A 21098-nucleotide genomic window follows, 5' to 3' on the forward strand; every position below is an offset into this window, starting at 1 on the left:
ATCATACACACTGTAAGGAGAGTGATCACTTAGATGAGCTATAACCAGCAGGTGGGGGGGGGGAGGGGAGAAGGAAAACCTTTTGTGGTGATAATCAAGGTGGGCCGTTCTTCCAGCAGTTGACCAAGAACTTGAGGAACAGTGGGGGTGGGGAAATAGGCTTGAATAGAGACTGGGCGTGGATGCGTCCTTACACAAGTAAAAATGAAGTTAATTGTATCCACAGTTTGCAATTATTCCAATTCAGCAGTCTCTCATTGGAGTCTGTTTTGAAGTTTTTTTTTGGTTGAATAACCACTCAGGTCTGTAAAACTACTGACCAGAGAGATTGAAGTGTTCTCCAACTGGTTTTTTGAATGTTATTCTTGATGTAGTGCTGTGTCCATTTATTCTTTTACGTAGAGACTGTCCAGTTTGACCAATGTACATGGCAGAGGGCATTGCTGGACATGATGGCAAATCACATTGGTAGATGCGCAGGTGAACGAGCCTCTGATAGTGTGGCTGATGTGATTAGGCCCTCTGATGGGTCCCCTGAATAGATATGTGGACACAGTTGGCAATGGGCTTTGTTGCAAAGGATGGTTCCTGGGTTAGTTGTTCTGTTGTGTGGTTGCTGGGGAGTATTTGCTTCAGGTTGGGGGCCTGTCTCCGAAGATCTGTGAGAGTGATGGGTCGTCCTTCCGATAGGTTGTAGATCCTTGATGATGCGTTGGAGAGCTTTTAGTTGTGGGCTGAAGGTGATGGCTAGTGGCGTTCTGTTATTTTCTTTGTTGGCCTGTCCAGTAGTAGGTGACTTCTGGGTACTCTTCTGGCTCTGTCAATCTGTTTCTTCCTTCAGCAGGTGGGTATGTAGTTGTAAAAATGCTTGATAGAGATCTTGTAGGTGTTTTGTCTCTGTCTGAGGGGTTGGAGCAAATGCAGTTGTATTGTAGAACTTGGCTGTACGCAATGGATTGTGTGTGTGATGTGGTGAAAGCTGGAGGCATGTGGGCTCACGGAAGCTTATGCTCAAATTTGTTAGTCCCTAAGGTGCCACAAGTACTCTTTTTGTGAATACAAACACAGCTGCTACTCTGAAACCTGTTGAAAATAGGCTGGAGTCTGCACAAGTCATCTCTAGGCTCTAGTACTCCACTTATTGGTATTGACAATCTGCCTGGGAGACTGGAATGCAGAATATTCAATTGTGTGTGCTTTCTCTTCTACCACCAATAATCCAAGGTCCATAATGTCCACCTTTCCTTGTAATTCCTGAAAAGAGTCTATTAGCAGGAAAATGTATGGGAGAGGATGCCACTGCCTCATCAGTGAGGATTAAGAATAAATCCTTAGTAGTTAGCTGGAAAGAGATTAAGAATTTCCTGTGGCCCATGACATCCTTTGATCCCTTCCACTCCTGGGAAGAGGTTCAGTGGTACAAGTTGCTCTTAGAGCAGAGGTGGTAGGTGGCTGTCTCAATGTAGTACTGGGATTCAGGGGCAAGCTCCCATTCAGTGCTGAACTCAGTCTGAAGATTGGGGACAGCTGCCTGAAGGGGTAAGAGACCTGTTCTCAGTACTAATGACAGGAACCTTGATCAGAGTCTTTATTTACAGAAGTGCTAAAAGAGCAGGATCTCTTGCAAGAGATGCCCTTTTGGGTGAAATGAACATCTTTCTGAATTGCTCTAGAAGGTAGAGCTTTAGCCAAATGCCTCTGCAGTATCAGACAATAGCAGCGGAATGCACCCTATCTGTGGGGTGACGGTTCCTATTATTTCAGCTAGTGGGTCCATGAAAGAGCTCAATTTCTTTTCACATTTAGCTTGAGTGAAGATCAGCTGTTACACTCAACACAATATACTAACTAACCAATTTCCCTCCAATAAGAAACTTTCACATGAGAAGACTGCTTATCTGCTACATTTCAACACAGATTTACCTAATGTGAAACAAGGGGTTTATCTGCCTCCTCCTTGACCCTCTTCTAGAGTGAGGTTGTATAATCTCCATGGCAGAAGTCTGAAGCAAAGACTCAAGTTATAGTAGAAGGATGAAAGTCTATACTAACAAATCTATATGTGCAAGTAAGTTAGTGTAATTGGCATCTTTCTTTAGGGTGTGAAGCTAAAAGACTTAAGTAAAGTGGGGGATGCTATTAGGCAAAACAGATGGAATTCAACCAGGCCTGTATTATCCAATAGTACCATTTCATTTTATCAAATTGTGAAGGGTTGTCCCTAAAGTAAACTACCTCCATTAAAAATCTACAGGCTGATGGCAGCCTTTTTCTTGCTTTAAATTTTGTAGTTGACCTTACAAGGTCTGACCCCCAGCTCTATCCCATTTCTCTATAAACATAACTTTTGAACACCATTTGATCAATTCTAAAATATCAAGATATGTTCTAGGCATCAGTGACCATAACCCTATTGATTTTTGGGGACAACTGCACCCCTCAAAAGCTGGAAATGGACACATGGAGCTGTTATCTGTTGATGGTATGTATTAACAGTTTGCACTATTACGTGTTGATACCTTACAGCAAAGAAGAAGACTGCTTTCTCTGCTGGGAGTTGAGCGGAGAGGTTGCTTCCTTCCTCTCCTAATGTCCTGCTACATCAATCCTTGGTCCAGGCTGGGGAGACTGAGCCCGGCTTTGAACAGTAGAATGGCTAGTGCCCTGGTGGAGAAGGTATTTAGCAGGGGGGACAAATAAGCCCGATCAGGACAATGGAGAAGGCTGCTGTGGGGGAAAGGAGCATGGTGGAAGAGTAGGTCAAGGGGAAAGAGAAACCTTTACCCTGAAGGGGAGAATGAGGGGGATTGAGGTATACAAGAAAATCCTGGTGTGCACAATAAGCTCTACCTACAGAAGCTATGAAGTATACACCTTGTTTAGTTTAGTTTTGACTACTACTCAGTGCCAACATACACTGTAGCCTAAAGATTAACCTAAACCCTCTAAATTTGAGACATACCTATTATGAACACCTTCCACTGACTGACAGACATAAGCAACATCCTTTCTGGTTGGGCATAAACCATAAGCAAGTCCAGGCAGGAATCTGAGCTATGTATGCCAAGAGGTTTGAGGAGAGGGCTGAATGGAAATACTGGAAGCAGCAGAAGGCAGTCTAGAGCCAGGCAAAAGAACTTCTATGACGGTGGGGAAAAGCTTTGGGGTAAGTGCTAGCTGGAAAGAGAGCTTGCAACCATGAGCAAAGAAAGTGTCTCCTCCCTTGTTCACAGAAAACAGGATTTTATATACATTCTTTGTAAACAAATAGGACTGCACCAAACAACCAACACCATCAGTTCTCTTAACAGACAATGCACAAGACCCCAAATACTGCCAACCACTCAGGTCAAAAGGGGTATCATCATCAAAAAGGTAGTAGGTCTATGCACATTTCCATTGCTTTAGAAGGGAAGTTATTCTAGACAAGTGTAACCATGCATTAAATCTATTAAAGACTAAAGTAGGTGGTACAATTTAAGTGTCCCATTGTGTCTCCACTGCAGTCAACAAGAGTTTGTCACTACCTTCATGAGGGGTAAGAGGCAAAAGTAGTTTAGAAGCACCACTTTTTTTTTTTTAAGTCCTTACATTCAGCCTTCAAAGAGTTTATAAAACAATTTTTGCTATGAAAAAGTATATTTTATGTTACATTTATAACAAGCTTTTCAAGAAAATAATAGATACATGTATTCAATTGCATCAGACTTCAATGAAAAGACTACACAATACAAAATGTTAGACTTAAACTCAGGAGTCTAATTGGTCAGTACTTTTCTAACCTCTAAGATGCACTTTCTTCTCCACCAACTATACTCAACTTTAGCATATGGAAAGAATTTAAGGGGAAAGTAATTAAGGTGGATTCTGTTCATGAATATTCAATAGACAAGTTTACAACCAATTGCAAACAAGGATAACTTTACTAGCAGACACTATCAGATAGTTTTGAGCACTCCAAAAAATGCATGTATTAGATTTTTTTTTTTTTAAGACAAATGTCTTCAATTTTTGAAATTAAATGAAAATAGCTTAATGGAATTTAGACAACCCTCACCATGTTTGAAATCTTAACAGAGCACTGTACTAGTATATGAAATTCTGAAAATGAAGGTGATTAATATCATTGCTCAAACTAGGTGCAAAAACTTAGCCTAGTGAAAAGTAATTTTTTTTTTTTTTTTTTTAAGAACTGTTAGTCAGAAATATAGTAATGCAGGTAACAAAAATATGTTTTAAGCCTGATAGCGTTTTGCAGCCACAAACATATTTTAGCATCGACGTATTAAAAAAATGTCAAAATAAAGGAAGTGCATCTTACTGCTTATAAGTACAAAAACTAAGTCTCTACATTTTTGGTGTGCTTTTATTCCTTTTAGGCATAATAAAGAAGATGTTTAAGCCAAATATGATGTTTAAATAAATTATATACTTTCATCTTTTTGGTGGTGGCTTTTCTATATTGATAATTGCCTATTCATTTAATTCACAAGGAAATGCTAACAAGCACTACTTATACTACTGACTAAAGAGCACGCTGTAGTGAATATTCTTTAGAGACTGTATCTAATATACAGCTAAGACCACTTCCTTAGGATGAACTAGACCACAGATAGACTATTACACACATTACATAAAGTTTCAAAGGAAGGTTAGAGCTAAAGCTACCATAGCACTCAGAGCAACACAATTCTTAGTTTGTGAAGAACAAAAAGTGACCAGAGGGGAGGAAAAAAAATTCAGGTTGTTAAGATTTCTACTGTCTAAATTTATGTTCAAATTAATAGCCCAACACTTTAGCACAAGGCACTGTTCCCTCTCTCTAACAGTGATCTTAGGATCCAAATGTTTCATCTGATATAAAGAGGGAGCTAGAAGCCAGAGTGCAGTAGCATTCAACATTAACCTGATTAAAGAGACAGTAACCTTTTTTGTCCACCTTAGTGTATGAGTTGCTGTTACCCCCAAAAAATTTAAAAAATACCACTTCCAATTTCTTTATTTGTAATCTTTTGAAACTAAATCACAGAACTACAAAATTAGCAAATGCCTTGAAATCTGTATACAAAACATAAATTACCTCTAATTTCAAACTCAGTTATTATTGTACCACTCAATCCTTAGAAAAAGTGGCTCCAACAGTAAATCTCAGACCATTCTTAAAAAAGGAAACTGTTCCTTTAATGTCACACCCTGCCCTCCCCCACACCCGAATTTCAACAGATATCATTTAGTCATCCTCCTCAGGGACATTGCCAAGATGAGATTTTATGTTCCGTTCCCATAACTTCTGGTTGTCAGAAAACCCATGCTTTCCTTTGTTGAAAGAATTTGGTCCTGCTGAGGTTGGTGTATCTCTGCAAAAAGAAAAACAACAATTAGATGTGGAGATTAGTTTAATCAAATAGTTGGGAGAACTGGATGTGTGACTGGACTGTTTCAGCTTCACTTTGCTGTTTCATATCCAGCTTGTGTCAGGAGTGCCCAAAAGTTATAACTGTTGGTATGGCTCTTCAGGGGCTTCTTATGTGAAATGTTTAGTTCCCTCAATTTGGTTTCCAGTGGATAGGTGTCTGTCACAAGAAGTCATCACAAGTGGCAGTGTTGTCACCTGTTCCCAGAACTGATCCCTCCAAAATCAGCCTGAGACACCTGGGCAAGGGGGGGAGGGACACAGAAGGGGTAAGTTCCACTGCTGCTGCCTGTGAAATACTAGCTCTATGGATTTAAAAAACACATACACACAGAGGATCCAGGCCTGTCAATTTTGCATCTTTCAATAATAAGCCTACAGACTTTTTTTTTTTTTTTTTTAAAGAAATAAAATGTTAAACTGCTTCTAAAGTCAGACTCAAACTTAGCCATCATCTCTGGGTGCAACTTCACTGAAGACACCTCTGTTTATATTAGAGCCTAACTTGGCCCTCTCACTCTCTCATAGTTGTAGCAGCCAGAAAAATAAGTTTACAGTTACATCCAGAGAATTATATTATAATTAAACCATTATATACTCATATTATATACTCATATTATTTTCAGTAAGAGTTAAGTCCCCATATGGAGAGATTATGCTGGTGTCTTAACCATAGCATACTAAAGTACTTCTTTTGGGGCAAAATTCATTAAAAAAAACCCCATTCAACCCAAGCCCCTTTTTCCATATGCAGAGATTCAAGTTCTGAACAGACTACCCCAGCTAAGGAATATTTATACAGTGAAGGCTAAAACCAGACAGTTTGGGGTTGGGGAAATCTGGAGTTGGATAGAAAAAAAAAAAAAAAAAACTAGGAAGAGCAGAAGTAGTTTGCTTCTTTCAGTAACAACCACAAACTGCACCCAAATTTGCATCCTGTGGGAGGAAGCAGAACCTCTCTTCTCACTCTGGCAAAGCTAAGGGGGTATTTAAATGGGTGCATATCTGCAGGCCTGCATTTAGCCACAGCTGAAACATGAGAGGAATTCCAGTTGATAACGTCTCATTTCTGCAGAAAATGACACTAAAGCTACACTAACCTGTTTGCCCTTCATACATTTCTGGACCATATGCAGGACTTAATCTGAACTGTAGAAGGTCCATCCTCCCCACCCATTCAACTTCCTCCCACCCCTCCTTTGGAAGAATGAGGTTAAAGCTGATCTACCTTCCAATATTCTTCATGCGCATCTTTGCTTCTGGAGGCATTTCTTCTGGTTCACTCTAGTTAAAGAGAAAGAAGATGGATATTAGGGCATAGTTAAACATTTTATTATTCTTCTCTTTTGAACACTCAGAAGCCAGACATGAAATGGAACTAAATCTCTCAGGAAAGTAATACGTTTTAGAGTACACAGTGCCTCTAGTCTATAAAGCCAAAAACAGGTGTAAAGAAGTTTGCATGTGATAAGTAGATCCACACTATAGAGAAAGACCTTTATATTCAAATTCAGTAAGATACCAGCAAACATGCAGTACAATTTATCAGTGGCTACCGTTTTGGCAGCATGAGTTAATCACCTTCAATCATTTGCCTTTTAGGGCAGACTTACCCATCATATCATAATGTGTTGCAATGACACCCTAGAAGCTGTCTCATGACCTTTTAACATTCTGCAAGTGTAGGACACCAACAAGTGGCAATGCCTCACTAACATCAGGAAAATCTTGGGAGAGGAATGGTACCCTCCATGTCCTTTCCCAATTAGCTGAATTGTTTACCACCACATAATTGCTCTTCACTGGGGGGAGATCATTTCTTTTCAATTACTCTAGCCCCCCCATCATCAAACCCATAGACAGAAAGCAGCACTGAGAATTTGAACTGGTTTCCAGCAGGGCAATCTGGAGATCTGGACTCAAGTTCCATAAGTAAAAATGAGATTACTGGTCTCTTTTCTAGTGAAATTTTAACAGTTCTAATTATTGCATCTATTGACTTTTGTCAGTTAACTGCTCAAATATTTTTATGTATATGCTTTGCAGCTTGTGTAAAGTGAGGGTGCTTAAGCAGCTGTGGAAAAGCCTTGAAAGAATGTGGCTTAATTGGAAAGATTGGTCCTGGAAGGTAACTTATAAAAGTCTGAAGAAAAGACCCCAATTATCAGGAATGGTGCTAACGGGTTTTAGCATGGAGCAGTGCTAAAGTCATGTAGGTTCTGATAAATAATGTAATTAAAAAGATAAATTATTAACAATTTCATTGCTAGTATCTGCTGTCCGGTGTCGGAACCAGCCAAGCACCCCAAGTTTAGTCCTGTTGTAAGTATCTGACCAGTGCTTATAATGGCATGTTACTATATGGGTGTGATGATTTCTTAGGTGTTTAAGGCCCATTTGAAGTGTCCCTATAAGCACCATTCAACCTTTAGATTTAATAAAGGAATTTATGGTTGAAGTGGTTTTGTGGTGGTATTCTGTATTACTGATAAAATAAAAAATTCCAACAATTTCCAACAGTGTTTAAGGGAAACACTGGATCAGTTCTAAATTATAGTGCACTGGCATTTTTGTGGAGAAGCTTACAGAGTACCTACTCACACTGCCTAACTGTAACCAGCACCAACTGTTCCCCTCTGTAGTGAGTGCCAGCCATCAAGTGGTATTTACTTACATCATCATCTTCATTGAAAACTGCTGCTACAGAAAGGGTTTTTGGAGCAAGGGTGGGAGCAGGCTCTTTAGGTTTCTGAAATAGATTGAAAACGCACCAAATGAAATCAGACATGTCTGCTTACTTGACTAGGATCCATTTAACCTTTCAAAAGACTTTTTAAAAATGGAATTCATTAAACATCTTCACTTTAATTGAAGTAATTTTTTTTTAAAGACATGCATAAGTTAATTTCTAACTGGCTAAACTAAAAGGCAAGATAGTTCTCAAAAGCAGACAGAAAAGAGTTTTCCAGTAACAGGAAAAGAGTGCATCTGTCCATTTGGTCAAGATGTTTTCTGATGAACTAGTCCGATCCTCCCGGGTTTCAATTCCTTAAAAGCAAGTATTTTTGCAAACATGCACATTACAGGGGCACGTGGCTACTGGTGCATGACATGGGAAATTAAATCAGAATCTGAGCAGCTTGTGACAACTATGTCTCAAAAAATCACACACACAGGATTTGGCCATATCCCCATCTGTTCTTTATTCTTGAGGCCACACTGGAGTATTTAAGTCTGTCAACTGTAAGAGGCTGAGCATGTTTGTCTTTTTGTACTTTAACAAGTCTTAAAAAGCATTTGATCAATCAAGAAAAATTCTAACGAATGTTTCCAATTCAGAAGCAGAAGGTCGCATCAGACTGTTTCATACAGGGGGTCTTTGTTGGCAAAAGCTCAATTTACACTTCCCAACAGACACCTTCCTCTACTCAAATAGTATCCAGTCATCAAAATTGAGACATTTTTGTACTCTGTATAATGCAAAAGGAATCAAAATTAATGACTCCAAAGAAAAATAAGACAACGATGTTTAAACTGCTGGTAATAACTTTGATTTACATAGCATCCTCCTGCTCTAGTGCACAATGCTTCCTCACTTCTGTAGTATTATGGAGACATTCTGCATACATTTACACTCTGTGGTCATACATACAGTAGTGGGTATTGGGGAGGAACAGGATTAGGTTCAGTGTGTCAATGCAGCCACATTTATTCATTATCCTGCCTGTAAGGAACAATTGCTGCTAAGAAGTTTATCTTCCCTAGAGACATCAACACAGACCACTAGGATAGGCCAGAGGGCAGGGAAAAAATAACAACCCCAAATTTGGATGCAAACGTAGTTGAATCAGTGAGCTAGAAATCCTAAGAGCCAACTGAACTTGCTAGTGGCTCAAAAGGCATGTTTGTCAATTTTTCAAGGACTGTGTTTACTTTATTGTGTATGTTCTAAAAATGTTTTGTTTTGAAAGCAACATGCCCTTAGAAAAACATCCTATTGAGCAATCTTTTTACCTGCTGCTGGTTTGTAAAAATGCTGACATTGCACCTACAGAGTTCTTTAAGAACAGAGATTGAACTGAACCTATTTAGAGATTTACAATCAACACTCACTGTGGTATTTGAAACCTATTTAAGAATTACACTTATAAACAAGCATATGCTTGCCTGTCCCAGAAATAGTGAACAATGAAGCAGGTTAGTCAATGGGAAAGTAAAGTCCATTTGACTGGTAACAAACTGGAAACCTCTTCATTTAATTTAATACATTCACATAAACAAACGCGAGAAGGAATTATCAAATCTGGCCTGGACAACAGAGGATTAGATTCTTAGAAACGTAGCATGGCAATGAGGCCCATTTCCTGTACATTCTGCAGATAACCGATCTCAGCCCGTATTACCTTCTAGTATCTTTAAATCAAGCACACCGAAGAGGCATTTGTATAAATTAGACTAATTGGCCTTGTGACAGAAGAAGCAAAAATGAAAGATACATTTTCCATGCAAAGTAATATCTTAGAAGATGACAAGAATTACTAGTCCACCCACGGTGTTAGTGCAAGATATATTCCTCCATCTAGTTATAGCAGTCCTGAGCATTGAAGCTTCCAGCACTTTATTCAGGAAAGCTATTCCAGGCTTAGATCTTAGAGAATTATTTCAGATATTCAAGGACAATTTAGAGTTAATTTTGTCCCATTACTCTTCCTCTCTCTTGGACAACTCTAAACAATTCTCATTGGTGTTATACCCTTAAAATACTTATAGAACAAAAAAGGATAGGCCCCACATATCAACTTCAATATTTTTCATCAACCTACCTACATTAAGTTTCATTAGCTTTCTCTCCAAGTCAGTCCCTCAAGAATAAAACACTCTCTTGGTCTTATGTTTCCTTTAAAAATAAACCAAATATTCAAAAAACTTACATTTGCTCCAAGTTTGATGGATATCACAGGTGCCTTCTTTGTTGTCTGACTGCCTATGGCAAATCCAAACTTGGACATTTTGGCAGGAGCAGGCTTTGTGGTGAAATCTTCAGCTTCTTCATCAGCTACCCGTTTCTCTGCACTGCGACTCGAACTTTCCCCTCCATTACTGGAAGAAACAGTCTTAGTTTTCACAGGTTTTTCTGCCTCTTCTTCAGGTCCTGGTGAAGTCGAAACAACTTACCAAGATGAGCTATTTTTACTGAGCAGATTGTTGGGAGCAGCAACCTCATAAAGCATTGTTATGGGGAGGGTACTTACAGTGCCAGCAGTCTCCACCACTGCTGCATATACAGCAGACAGCATGTCAAGACAAACAGTGAAAGAAACTGCAAGCACTTAACTAAAAGCAGTACAAAAAAGTCTCTCTCTCTCCACACACACACACACACACACACACACACACGTCTGAAAAAGCATTGAAGCATCAGATCACTGTTAATATGGGACTGTAAGTTTATCTAGACAGTTACATTTAATTTTTAACAGTCTTCTGGGGTCTAGGTTGCACAAGTTAACATTTCACATTTGGAATCCCAGTTTCAAACCTAGTGTACACAATTTAATTTAAGATTAGACACAGATTTATTTACATAAAAATGCCCATGTCAGTCTATGTATAAGCTCCCTTAGCAGATCATTAAAACCATACGAGTAGTTGAGACTGGTAGTCTTAACCTAATTTCTAATCACTGCTTGTCTACATCCCTCAATTCAATATAACTGAGGGATTCTGTTTCAGGAGGAGATCAGCACCAGAATTGCTAACTGAAGCAAAGTGCTTTTGAGAAGCTTGTATCACACCTGGATTTGCAAACTCATGAGAAATGCCCTTTTCCTGTGAAAATGACCCATCCAGCACAACACTCCCATCACACCTGTGCTCATATGCAGAGCTCCCTCAGCCACACCAAGTGAAAAAAATGGTACTCGGAAGTTTCACTATGCTCCTGGAGTTGGTGCAGACATGGGCACAGCTTGCTCCTCTGCTGCTGCAAGAGCAGGAAGAAGAGGAAAAACCAATGGAGAATGGACAGAAAAGAAGGGAGTTCACACCAGTGGTCTGAGGACAATATTACCACGTTTGGGATCCAACTACATCCCTTGCTACGAGGGAAAACAGGGGATGGGAGTACCACACAGGCAGCAAATTCAGACCTTGAGTGAAGGGTCTGCTTTGCACTGCTCACTAGCAACTGTCAGCAACCATGTGGAAAAAACATCAGTTCAAAACTGGGGATGATTACCAAGATTATAGCCTTAGGGGAAAAACAAAATCTGGAGAAAAAGAGGGGCAACAGAAACAGGGAAATCTGTGAAAGGGGAAGTCATACTCTGTTTTAGCATAACAGAAGTCTTTAAATACATATTTAAATCTTAAATATGATGCCTCCATAAAACAGCACCACTATTTTTCCTAAGTACGGATGCATGGTGCCCTCTCTACCCATCCTCATCCTCCATCTATAGCAACTCCTCACTTAACATTGTAGTTATGTTCCTGAAAAATGTGACTTTAAGAGAAATAATGTCAACCGAATCCAATTTCCCCATAAGAATTAATGTAAATAGGGGGGGTTTAGGTTCCAGGAAAATATTTTTCACCAGACAAATAAATATACACATATACACACCCAGTATAAGTTATAAACAAACAATTTAATACTATACACAGCAATGATGATTGTAAAACTCGGTTGAGGTGGTCAAGTCAGAGGGTGGGATATTTCCCAGGGAATGCCTCACTGCTAAACAATGAACTAGCACTCGGCTGAGCCCTCAAGGGTTAACACACTGTTGTTAATGTAGCCTCACACTCTACAAGGCAGAACAAATGGAGGGAGGGGAGACAGCATGGCAGTCAGAGACACACAGCGTGTGTTCGTGTGTGCGCGTGCGTGGCACGCATTGCCCTTTTAAGTACACTGACCCCACTGTAAGTACATTGCCTTTTAAAGTAGCTCAGCAAGTTAGGACTGCAGCTGCTCCCAGCAAGCTCCCTCCGTCCTGAGCCCCATCATGTCCCGTCCTCTGCCCCACTTTACAGAGATGGGGTAAGCGGGGGGCGGGGCAGGAGCAGGGGGAAACCCTGACATTAGCGCGCGCGCACACACACACACACACACACACACACACACACACCTCCCCCGCACAGCAAGTAGGAGGCTCCCTGGAGCATCTCCAAGGCAGAAGGCAGGAGCAGCATATGGCAGTGAGGGGAGGGACAGCTGAACTGCCTGGCAATTGATAGCCTGCTGGGCGGCTGCCGCACAGGGAACTTAGAGGAGCGGGGAGCTACTGGTCCACCCTGGTTCCAAGCCCCCACCAGCTAACTGCAATGGGCTGCTTTTTCTGCAAGCAGTAAACAAAGCAGGCAGCTGCCAAACAACATTATAAGGGAGCATCGCGCAACTTTAAATGAGCATGTTCTCTAATTAATCAGCAACGTAACAACAAAACAACGTTAACCGGGACGATTTTAAGGGAGGAGTTACTGTACCTATAATTTCCTGCCATGCTTTCCAAGTCATAGAAACTGCCTGTCCATGAGGTTTCTTGACTGGGGAGCAAAATATATTGTTAGCTCACTGTTTCAGTCAGCAAAACAATAACAACTAGATGCAACCAACTTAGAACAGTTATTTTACCCTTGGGAACAAAATAGACAGTGAAACTGACTAGGAGCTCAATGGTAATTAGTTTCACTATCCATGAGCATGCTAGTCTGTGCTGCTACCCAGCTTGACTTAGGAACAGAGAAATAAAAGTGGAGGTAAGGAAAGAATAAAGTTACAGACAAGTGAGACAGAATCAAGAGGAAGAAGGAGCCATGAAAAAGTTAATTAGGAACAGCAATGTTCCTAGTTCTAATGCTAGTAATTCCATCTGAGACTTCTGAATGCACATTACAGAGCAATTTTTCTAAGTGTGCCTTAAAGCAGCTCTAAGTGCAAGACTAGTCTTTCATGTAATCAACCAAAGCTTTAATTCCTAACTTTAGAAAATGGTAGTTTAGGATAGGGCATATTTAATCCAAAATGTTTCAGGCAGAGAAACACCACTGTACTTGGAATATGTTGTCTTGCCAATGGAACATAAATAACCCTTTCTTAAAATGCTGAAAGAAATATTTCTCTAATAATGAAGATCACAGCAACAAGAAGATCTTGTCACAAAGTTGACTATACAGCCCCACTGTCTAATTAAGCTTAAGTTCAATCAGTAAAATGTGGAAGTTCAGAAGCCAGTTTTAGCAACTACACTCAGAGATCCAAACTGAACTGGAAGGAAGGGAAGGCCTGGGAATCTCAAAATGTAAACTCAAAAATGGGTTATTCTGGAGAGAAAACCCTTGCTGGCTTGCAGGCAAGGGAATCACCAAGAGAAGGAATGAGTGTAATGAGCCAACAGGATTTATTTATTTTTTTTAAAAGAAGACATTTTCCCAGTCAGCAGTCTGGCCAACTCATTCTCTACTTTGTGGTATTTTATTTTCTTCTCTTTCACTCCTCATTTTGGAATTTTTCTTGCTTTATCTGAAGGAACAGGCAGTGTGTTTATTGCTGACAAGCAGCTTGTAAATTTTGACTTCAAGAGCAAAACAGAGTGATGTGTGTATTCATGGAAGAGTCTGAGGAATAACTGAAGAGTGATTATGCAGATTGGACACCCTCAGTAAGAGTGCTGGGAAGTACACAACTAAGAAAAAAAAACGTAGTTATGCTTCAGTAAGAACAACATGCCTGCACTCAGACTGGCTGAGAATTTAAGTTCTGGCAATTATGTATTGAATTGATAATGCAGTATTTAAGTAGTTGGCCAAAGTTGAAATATTAATAAAACAATAATCCAAGATTAGCCAAAAAAAAAATTAATTACCTGAACTGGAAGCTTAGACAAGACTGACAAGTCTACTCTGAATTTATTCCTTGAACAGTTTAGATTGTTCATTGGCAAAGAAATTACAAGTTAACTGGAATCTCAACATTTCAAGAGACCCTCTCACAGGTGCCCATGTAACAAGTTTCAGGTAACTGATAAATGAGGCAAGCAGAGATGGGTTTAGAGCTTAGTTCCCGTTTTGAAATTGTGCGCACCTCTCTTTGTTAAGAATGTAGGACTTGATTCTACTGAAAATCTTGCAGAAATCAGATGAGCTTGCATAACCATGCAAAGTAATCAATTTTCCAAGAGATGCAGCAATATGTGCTGAATATCAGAGGAACAAGATAAAGCCCTTTATATGTAAGTGCTGCACTAAAATTCTATATGCAGTGAGGTTAGACAACAAACAGATCTCAAGGTTAGAACCACTATAACATTACACACGTTATGCATAACATTAGTATTGAATAGGAAAAGTGTATGATGATGATTTTCAGGACTTTAAAGCCACATTCTCCTATTCTCTCCCACCCGTCTTTCTGAAAATTACTACCTCTATCACCACCATTCTTTGTACCTCTCACACCCTGCCACTCTGAGCTAAGCAAGATTATATTTTTATAGAAATTAACATTTCTTCCTATAGAAGCCCCAATGTATTGCATTTCTGAAGTCTTTCTTCTGCAGGAATTTCTAAGCACTTCCCTATTAAGCCATAGGGAGCCAAATTATGTAGTTTAAGGCTATATTTAAACCTTTCTAGGGCTCCAAACACTATAAGAAGGAAGTACAGTACAGAGACAGGGGAAGCTCTTAATAGGAACGTTTCATCACTGTATCAGTTATGCCTTTCTAGAGTATGATTTTTACAAAGGGAGATGAGCTTACTCATTCAGAAAGGGAAAAAAAAAAAAGAAAGAAAAAAAAAAGAGACTCTACCCAGTCCAGACATTTACTTTTATGGAACAATTAAATCATTATCTTTAAAAAACATTAATGGCAAACCTGAAATACTGATAACTAAAAGCTGAATTCTAACTACTGCACTCAAGGAGCACGAGTCTTGTCCTCTTTTTACTTTCAACAATTTGATATTGAGTCTTCTCTTTCCCAAAATTGGCTTCCAGGACACCCTGTCGAAGTGGTGTGAACATTTAAGACCAGTCATGGATTGCCAGCAGCAAAAGCTTCCCTACAGAAACTTCACTTGCCTGATGAGCTGCATTTTCCACCAAATGCATCCGATGAAGTGAGCTGTAGCTCACGAAAGCTTATGCTCAAATAAATGTGTTAGTCTCTAAGGTGCCACAAGTCCTCCTTTTCTTTTTGTAAAATGTTTAAAGAGCCCAGTGAAAATTTCCCTTAAGTACTCTGTTTCTGTAGGAAATAAAAGAAATCTAGATACTAGTCTTCTCTGTTCTTGAATTAGGTTTACCAGCTGTTCTCAAGTGGAATTTTTTTTAGCCTTTCTCTAAGCCCCACAGTGCATTTGGGGTTTTGTGCTTTCATATTCTTTTTTCTAATCTCAACCAGATCACATTCCACCTCCCTTTTCTACCTTCCATAAGCATCACTGCTATCTTCATAACTACCCAGACCTGTGCTCTGTATTTAGGTTATAGCTAGATAGAGGAGTGTTGCTTCAAGGAAGAACTACTCACTTGCAAGTCAACAAGGACATACAAGTGAGCAGTTTTCACTTTCTTTTCTGTGTAGGTTGTGCATCTGATAAACAGGACTGGCAACGATGCTAATTTTATAGCTTTCTCAAGTTTCTGCACTGCTCATCCAATAGATCTCTTGCCTCTGGGCAAAGTTGAGAGTTCCAGACCCCGGTGTAGGACTATTAAGAGTCACATCAGAACAAGAGCACTTCCCACCTATGTTCATTTTGGAAAGCCTTCAGCAACTCAGGAAAAAATTCAAGGTTTCACATTAGTTTCTAAAGAGCAAGGAATAACTCCAGTGTCTTGGCCAACCTCCCACTTTAATTAAAAATAATGTTCTACTGTCCACAGTTGCGTGTGGGCCACTGAAGACTGCATGTCTGCAAAACTATTCAGTCACTGAATTACTAGCATCCAATTTACTGTTTCCTAAAGCACTGAAGTTTAAGGAGCTACACAAAACCAAATGTTTTTGTACAGATAACTATCTGTATAGAGGACTAAAATGAAACTACTTATGTGCCTATCTGAAGATATTCTCACTTGTCAAGTCTGTTCTAATTAGTTTAAAGCCTTCATTTATTGCTAGAGAGTGGCCCCATCTGAAGTCCCAATGTTTATGTTTAAACCAAAAAGGGGGAAGGGGTCAGCCTTTGGCTTGACAAATATATCATTACTACCAGGTGGAAGATGAGGAGGGAAAAAATTCAGTTTTCCAAGACAACAGACAATAAATGATATGCTGATAGGTTCTAATAGCAGACTCAAACAACATTAACCTCATTTTCACTTTATATAACAGAAATCTGATAGTCAACTACTATCAAAAAGAGCGTATAATGTTTGAAGTACTGTGTAAGGAAAATTATGGTTTACTGAGAACTGCAGAGGCACCATATAACCATAAAATAAGCTGAACCTTAAGAGGCAAAGGTATTGTAGATCCTTTGGAGCTATGATATAAATTATTGCTCTCAATATACGGTACAGCTACTCACTGGGCAGTTTGCTAACAAATTACATGTATTTGTTTATGCAAATTAATCTACTGGATATCTTATGTAAAACTTAGAAAAAAATAAGAATCAGGAAATATGACAAAAAAAATTGACATCCTTGGACAATACTAAGCCCAATCCTGCAGTCTTCATCCAGGCAAGATCCCCACTGAACGACAGGAGCTTTACCCAACTAAGCACTGCAGGATCAAGTCCACTAACTTTAAAGATCAAGTTTAACTACTAGGTACAATCCAGTAAGAGTGGAGCACACAGGGTTAATGACTAGACTGCCATTTTTCCTCTGATTCAAGTAGCAAAATAACCCCAAAAGCCTATGCCATGAGACATAATTTCAAAGATGTGGGTACCAAATTTACTGAAATCAAGATCTCTATCAGGCTGGTCTAGTGATCTTGGCATCACAGGAGGACAACCCCTCTCCAGAATAGGCGCTAGAAACTAAGGGTGCGGGGAGGAGGCGGGGGGGGGGGAAGGTGCTGCAACACCCCCGGTCTTGAAATGGTTCCCGTCACATCCAGCGTTCACAGTTCGGCTCAATAGCTCTCAGCACCCCCACTGTACAATTTGGCCCTGCTCCCCAGCCGTACAGCTCCAGGCCTGCGCGGGTCGGTCCCGGTCAGCGCAGGTGACACCCCCACGCCGCTGCAGCCAGCGACCGCCACGCCCGGGCCCCGCACTCCCCTCGCTAGGGGATGAAACCATCCAGCCAGGGCGGGCCGGTGACTCACCCCAAGCGGCCAATCGCCCGCGGGCGGCACTGAAGCCACCCGGAGCCAGACACGGCTCCCTGGCTCAGCAGCGGGGCAGGCGGCCGGACTCCGAGCAGCCGGAGACCGCGCCCCGGGCCCTCCCCCGCGACGCGACGCGACGCGCCCCGGGCCCTCCACCCCCAGGGGGACCCCGCCCGGCTCCCCTCCCCTTGCCCACCCTCGGGTCCCTCATGCGCGGGGAAGGGGGGATGTGGTGAGCGGCGCTGCGTGTTCACCTCCGTCTGCCTGCGGCTGCGTCGGCTTCTCCTCTCCGCTTTGCTGTCCGCCATTTTCCCCCACCGCCTCCCCCGGCTTCTGAGCATGCGCGTTAGCCTGCTTTAGTTCTCCCGCTCCCTCCCTGCCATACAGGAGAGGCGGCGGCCCCAGAATCTCTAGAAAGAACTCGCCCCCTGTGGCTGGGAGTGACGACGCCGGAAACGGTCAGCGCGTCACATGTCTCAGGGCAACGGCGCTTCCGCTTAAGCGGCCAGACGCTCCTAGATGCAGGGCAAACTGACTTCCGCTGCGAACGTCGGCACCGCAGAGGAACAAAGATAGCAATAAGCCGCTCTCTGATTGGTCTGGAGGAATGGCTCCGTCCTAACCAATCAGGGTGCCACTTGGGCATGGTTGGTGATTCGCACTGGACATTTAAAGGGCCAGGACAGGAGGTAATCTCTCATCCCCCTTAACACAGGCTTTTCTGCCCCAATGGGCTGGGAGGTGGGGGACAGACACAGAGCGACTCACACGGTGCCCCACGTAATGGCAGGACAACGTGGAGCGAATACACGTCATATGAGAGCCTGGCTGCTGCACCATCAGCCCTTGATTGGAGGCTGATCTCTACCACAGATTTACATATGGGTCCGTTCCTGGACCCACAGGTCCGCCTGCACTTGGTACAGACGCAGGTCAGGCCAGGCCGAGCCACCACTGCTCCAGAGTGAGCTGACCCAAAGCCCAGTGACGTCAATAGACAGACCATGGGTTTGAGATCAGGCCCACCGTCTGACCCTCAACCTCTGTGCCCTGAGAGAGGAGAGTCCTTTCGCTCAGACGGACAGGAACAGCTCACAGCTTTACAAACAGAAGTCCCAGGTTCAGTCTCTGCTACAAATGACACAGCCAGGAGCATGCTGTTACAAGGGATGACAAACAGGAAGAACTGAACTAGTGGGTGTTGTAGCTACATTGACCCCAGGATATTACAGAGACAATCTTCATATTACCTCATAGAGTCTCAGGGTTGGAAGGGACCTCAGGCGGTCATCTAGTCCAACCCCCTGCTCAAAGCAGGGCCAATCCCCAATTTTTGCCCCAGATCCCTAAATGGCCCCCTGAAGGATTGAACTCACAACCATGGGTTTGGCAGGCCAATGCTCATCCACCTTGCCTTTCTATGAATGTGACGCTTGGGACAAGCTTCCCTGTCCCCACTCCGCCCAGACCCCACTGCTGGTGGATGACCCACATATACAGTTTTATGAGCTGGCTGACAACTGAATCTTTTAGCTCAGGCAGAAGGTCCACAATCCTGAGGTCCCAGATTTGATCCCTGATGATGATGTCCTAGGGCCAGGTGAAGCATTTCTGCCTGTATATATTCTATTCCTGTTTTCATTTTTAAATATAGAGCTAAACTAAAAGGACTATCACTTTCAAATCTAGTCAGTTTTAAGAGCTTTAAAAACTAGTTTGTGGTTCCACACTTAGCCTAATCACTCCACCAATTTTTATGGTTTTAAAACCATATTTTCCAAAAATGGTTTTCTTTCCTGTTACTGTATAAAAAATAAGCAAGGGAATAGATAATAGTAAAGGTGAGGTTGATTGTACATCAAGTGTTCTCCTGCACACAGTAAACCTCACTGAAAACAAAATAAAGTTATTGTAAAAGATGAATCAAACAAACTTACATTATTTGTAAAAATACACTTTTAGATACAAGTGCATTTAAGTTGATGTTTGCAGTATTGTAGCTGTGTTGATCACAAGATATTAAAGAGACAAGGTAGGTGAGATATCTTTTATTGGGCCCACTTCTTGTTGGTGAAAGAGACAAGCTATCAAGTTTACACATGGCTCTTCTGGGGGGGAGGGGTGAAGGTGTAAATTTGAAAGGATTTAAAAAAGGGTCTCCCATTGCTCTCTGGTCCAATGACTGTTCTGCTGTGGATAAATACTTAGTTCTTGGGCCAGAGAGAAAAAGAGAATAACTGTGTAGTCCAATGATTAGGATACCTATGTTGGAGACCCTAGGGCATCCCCCTGCTCTAATCGCTCTTTCATTATTTATTCAGAGTGCAATAGGTTCAATAGGAGAGACTGAGGGCACCCCACATCTGAATATCCCATAGCTCAGTTGTTAAGAGTACCCTCCTGTACAAATACTTTCTCCCCTGCTGGCAGAGAGGTGGGGAAATGAAGCTAGGTTTCTCACATTCCAGGTGAGTGATTTACCTACTGGGTAGACCACTCCCAGCCCTTTTATATGGGGCAAGTCACGTGCCAAACTCATTCCTTCAAGAAGCAGTTTAGGTGCCCCTACCACATACCTCCAGGATTTGTTTGTGGATTGCTAAACTGACCTAGGCTCCTCTCTGAGAGAGAGGAGTGGGGCTTAGCATACATCTAGTCTGCATCTCCCCCGGGCTAGATTAGGTGGCACCTCCCTTAGCCTGATGCAGAGTGCACTTTTAGACCTCTCTCTCCCCTGCTCCATTGTATAAGGCCTAGATATTCAATTTAGCTTTAGGGAGCACAGCATTATTCTTTTCAGAGTAGCAGCTGTGTTAGTCTGTATTCGCAAAAAGAAAAGGAGTACTTGTGGCACCGTAGAGGCTAACACATTTATTTGAGCATAAGCTTTTGTGAGCTACAGCTCACTTCATCGGATGCATGAAAGCTTGTGCTCAAATAAATGTGTTAGTCTCTAAGGTGCCACAAGCATTATTCCTGTGATTTTCTAGATGGTTAAGATGGGCACCATGATGCTCAGCATTGCAACACTTATAACCCCTCATAGATTCCACCCGAAGTAGCTTCTCAAAAGGAAGACAGATTCTCATTTGTATTTTTAAAGATGCAGGGACCAATGAAATGTCAGATTCTTTTGATCAGCACTATTTTTTCAATCACATCTAGCAAGATATCCTGTTTGAAATATGAAGGTAAACAGGCCTGACCTTTACTTTTCCCTTGTTGCTGTGTAAAAAGTCTACTCGGGCCCCCATTAAAGTCATAACATTTCTGTTTAAAATTTTTGTAGGCAAGATAGGGAAATTGTCCCATTCTCACTGCTCTTGGGCAGAGGGTAACTAGAACTGACATGTAAAGGCTTTTTCAAAGGTAGGAAAAAACCCTAATCT

General features: G+C 41.4%; 1 protein-coding gene and 1 long non-coding RNA gene across 3 annotated transcripts; one reads left to right on the plus strand and one right to left on the minus strand.

Moving 5' to 3' along the window:
* Window positions 1-88: 88 nt before the first annotated feature.
* On the plus strand, window positions 89-19632 carry LOC122459402. The gene is made up of 3 exons (XR_006280065.1): window positions 89-106; window positions 16806-16811; window positions 18905-19632. It is a non-coding gene; the product is annotated as an uncharacterized LOC122459402 (long non-coding RNA).
* LOC119859285 (PEST proteolytic signal containing nuclear protein) lies at window positions 4352-18196 on the minus strand. Of its 2 annotated transcripts, none has more exons than XM_038411201.2 (6): window positions 17964-18196; window positions 12905-12964; window positions 10345-10513; window positions 8088-8162; window positions 6642-6697; window positions 4352-5357 (listed from the first exon to the last, which is right to left on the minus strand). In XM_038411201.2, the coding sequence occupies exons 2-6, from the start codon at window positions 12919-12921 to the stop codon at window positions 5231-5233; spliced, it is 444 nt and encodes a 147-aa protein (XP_038267129.1). In that variant the 5' UTR covers window positions 12922-12964; window positions 17964-18196; the 3' UTR covers window positions 4352-5230. The 2 variants fall into 2 exon arrangements, with proteins under 2 accessions (XP_038267129.1, XP_038267120.1); XM_038411192.2 differs by having other exon boundaries at window positions 10345-10565; window positions 17964-18190.
* Window positions 19633-21098: the final 1466 nt, after the last annotated feature.

The sequence above is a fragment of the Dermochelys coriacea genome, chromosome 1 (assembly GCF_009764565.3).
Source record: "Dermochelys coriacea isolate rDerCor1 chromosome 1, rDerCor1.pri.v4, whole genome shotgun sequence".
Classification (NCBI taxonomy): domain Eukaryota; kingdom Metazoa; phylum Chordata; order Testudines; family Dermochelyidae; genus Dermochelys; species Dermochelys coriacea.